At 37.6% G+C, this 3,931-nt stretch overlaps 1 protein-coding gene across 1 annotated transcript in view; it reads left to right on the forward strand.

Annotated features, from left to right (window-relative positions):
- The window catches only part of LOC103812131 (antizyme inhibitor 1-like), a 2,845-nt gene extending 1,249 nt beyond the window's left edge, over nucleotides 1-1,596 (forward strand). The window contains exons 2-3 of the mRNA XM_009085141.1: nucleotides 970-1,143; nucleotides 1,420-1,596. Coding sequence (XP_009083389.1) covers nucleotides 970-1,143; nucleotides 1,420-1,596 — 351 coding nt within the window. The remainder of the gene's footprint in view (nucleotides 1-969; nucleotides 1,144-1,419) is intronic.
- The last annotated feature ends 2,335 nt before the right edge of the window (nucleotides 1,597-3,931 follow it).

A 3,931-nucleotide genomic window follows, 5' to 3' on the forward strand; every position in this document is an offset into this window, starting at 1 on the left:
ATGCTTCCACCCGATGGAATTTCTATTTGTGTTTTTTAAACAGAAATAAAGACTTTGTATACAATAAGCCACAACAGTTTTTCTTATCTGGGAAAGTCAAGTGATAGAATTAACATTTGAAGTACAGTCTTAATTCAGACCAGTCACACTTTGTATGGTCTTTAATTGGCATACATCAGGCTGTTCATTTACGGGAATTTTACTGGGTGCACGTTATAAACAAATACAGAATGATGTGTTTGGATTCTGATCCATTACACCCACGTCATGACTTGATATTGAGAATGACTGTGGTAACAGATGCACAAGGGGAGCTTAACAGTTCCAGAAAAGTGTCTGCATTTTCTGAAAGATTACATACTTGATTCTGCCATCTTTAGCACACTGATTTTAGTTTTTAAAATCTGTTTGAACTTTATGCTTCACAAGAAGTCGAGAACAGTCTGAAACTTGACTTCCTGAACTTAAAATACTATCAAACAGATTTTCAGTAAAATGAGCTATTAGCTAGATGTTAAAATAATGTGAGTGCATTAGATTTTATTCCTGGTATAATAAGCCATAAATTATGTTGAGACTGTGGAAGCTTTCATCCCAGTGGATTTTCTTCCTCTAAATAGTCACAGACTTCTCAAAAGCTGAAAGAGATTTGTAACCTATTCTGTATTTTTAGATAAAATCAGTGTTTGGCATTTAAGTAGAATCGCTTATTGAGGAATCTCAGAATAAGGTCTAAATAGTCTTCATAATATCTCTGAAGTGGTAGGTATGCCCTTCGATTATTTTTTTTACTAGTTCAAATTGCTAGGTAAAAGTGAAAACGCAAGCATCATCCAAGGTCAAATCTAAAAGTTAAGAGCAGGGTGAATAAAGGTACACAGTTCTTTAAGGCTTTGTTTCATGGGTTGTTTGTTTTGACAGCATACCCACAATTTCAGACATTTTATTTTCCTGTTCTTCCTTTTCTAGACTGGAAAAAAAGCATTTTATGTTGGTGATCTTGGAAAGCTTGTAAGGAATAACATACAATGGCAGAATGTGATGGCACCAATAAAACCATTTTATCCTGTAAGATGCAATTCTACTCCAGGTGTACTCGAAATTCTTGGAACCCTTGGTGTTGGATTTGCATGTTCCAGTAAAGTAAGTTTTTCTTACCTGTGTGCCTTGTTTTCTTCCATATTTCAGCTGTTCTAAAATCATCTTTTTTGTGTTAAGTGCCATGATTCTAAGTAGTATAATCTGTGAACTCCTTTGTAAGTGGCTGATGGAAATTTGTACTTCTGCCCTAGTGGCAGTGGATATTTTTATCTTTAGTGCATTTGACTATTTAGTACAGTGGTAGAGCACATCTAATAAAAATTCCATCAAGATAATGTACTGGACTTTGTCAAGCTCTGGCATGCTCCTGTTTTTCAGTCTGAAATGGCATTGGTACAAGACCTGGGCATTTCTCCTGAAAACATCATATACACAAATCCTTGCAAGCAAGCTTCTCAGCTCAAGTATGCAGCAAAAGCTGGGATAAACATCATGACGTGTGACAGTGAGATTGAGCTGAAGAAAATTTCACGTAACCATCCAAATGCCAAGTGAGTGTCAGAATTCTGGTTTTGCTTTTTACGTGGGGGGAACTTAATTTTGCCTATGTTCTGGGTTGAGTTGCAAGCAAGGTACATGGCTTCTTTAGTACAATGTACTTCTATTTGTTTTTCTCTTCTCTTTGTCTCCTTTGAAGGTAGCTTTTTTGCAACTTTCTCTACTGGGTCTCAGCTTCCTAATATGATAGTAAGGACCTTGGTTTGGGAGAAATTGATTTCATAGGGCGATCTGCATGTGAAGGTTTCAGTGGTTGAAGTCCAGAAATCTGGCATTTCATCATCTGCAAGTTCATCTTCCTCCTGCTCTGTTGTGGCTCCAGTGTTTTCTTTCAGGGAGTTCTGTTTGGATATTAGTGGCTTCAGCTGACGTCAGGGCTGAGACTTGTCAGCAAGTGACCATGTGCATTGAGTCCTGTCTAGGGTTTGGGTCTGTTAAATACACCTACAGGTATTTCCATGTGATTAAAACAGAAATTTGACTCCAGTTCTATTTTCAGTTACTTCGGTATTAACTCAGATATTTTCTGTAGAGAAGTGATCAAAGCTGATGTTCTGGTTGTCAAATATGAGAATTTTGTTGTGTCAAGGTATCGTGGTCTCTCTTGGACTGATGGGCACTCCCATCATTAAACATCACATCTCTCACACATGAGTACTTTGGCTGTGGGCTGTAACTTTAAGCAGTTTGGAATCAGAGCCTAAGTGAATGTTCTAGTGCTTTCCAGTGATTAATGAGCTATAGCTTCCCACAAATGTCATTGGAGAAGCTGAATTCCTGACATTTGAATTACAAAACCCTTAGTTCTAAGTAGTCATTATTAAAGTGTCTTGTCTTCTCCCAAAACTGTGGCCATGGTTGTAGAATTGGGAAGATAATCCCAAGTTCAGTATCTGGAGACGCTGTTCATCTCACCTAGTTAGGGTTCTTTGTTCTGTTTGTTAGGGGTTTTCTTTTAAGAGGTAATATTGCTGTTGCTTGTGATTACACTTCATCCTCATGGAAGCCTGTCAGTGCTTTGCATACTGGACAGGACTTCCTGTGCAAAGAGTGTTCAGTCTGATAAATAATTTTGGGTGTTAAATGCTGACCTTTGCATGCTTAGTGCATTTGGAAGCCTTGACATTCTCAAGCTACTACTTACATAATTAGTGTTTTATCTGTTACTGGTGGGTTTAGTGTTTTGTTAGTTTTCGTGTTATTTCTTTGATTCCAACAGCTTCTTTTAGAAGATCTTGTCTGTGGCAACATCCACAGCAAGAGAAGTTAGCATGCAGGTTCTTCTGGAGTCAGAGAAACTGTAAAGCAGGGAGGCAGAATGAAGGAGCTCTGTGAGCTAGAGAAAAGCCACATAAACTCTTCTCTAATTTTCAAGGATCCCATACTCTAATACTTGGAAAAGTTCCTGTTTGCCAAAGACAAGAACTCAATTTCTACAAAAGAACTGCAATTTGCCATCTCAGTTTTCTAGAAACCTGATCTCTGTGTTTCTTACTGGGTAGCAATTTATTTTTTCTCATTTTATTAGAATCATCTTATTCAGGTCATTTTAACATTGATGCCGAAGTGACAATGAGTTTTCTTCTTTCTCTTCCTTGGCATGGTTTCAAAAAGACAAACCACTATGTAGCCTTGTTCTTCCTATGTGTGGTTGTCACTGCTGAGTTGTGCTTGGGTTGATGAAGCCAATAGGCTTTGGCTGAGGAAATCATGCTTAGAAAGATGTGATCGTCCTCACTTTAGGAGAATTTGTGTAACTTTGCACTAAACTCACTAGTGGGTGGGTCTCTTATAACGGATGTTTCTGCCTTTGGAAGCCTTAGTAACTCCAATTATTACAATTTAATTTTTTTAAGAAAGAGGAGAAATAGCTTAGTCTTTCATTCCTTTATACATTTAGATTCTTTCCAGACAAAGTTCAACTGTGAAGATTCTTGGTGTCCTAAGAGTCTATCTTAGTATGAGGTTACAAACCATTGTATTATGGATTTGATTTTATTTTTTTTTTGCATTTCAAAAAGTTTAACCTGGAACACTGTTTTATTGATTGCTGGGTAATGTGTGAGAATTTAGGAATTTTTTCTGCTCTTTACAAAATGCTTGTTAAACACATCATGGGACATTTGGAAAGGACTTGCAGAAGTCATAGTAGCTGTTAGGCTAATGTGTGTTTCATAGTGGCTAGGCTGAGTTTTGTTTGTTACATGTCCTGAAAAGAGCTATTAAACTTTGGGTGCAGAATTTCTGCCTCTTGTTTACGCTTCCCATCCCGGATAACTGTGATGTGCTCTGTGCAGTTTGCATGTATGTTGTCGTGGTTTAACCCCAGCAG

This window comes from Acanthisitta chloris, unplaced genomic scaffold, assembly GCF_000695815.1.
Source record: "Acanthisitta chloris isolate BGI_N310 unplaced genomic scaffold, ASM69581v1 scaffold2212, whole genome shotgun sequence".
Lineage (NCBI taxonomy): Eukaryota > Metazoa > Chordata > Aves > Passeriformes > Acanthisittidae > Acanthisitta > Acanthisitta chloris.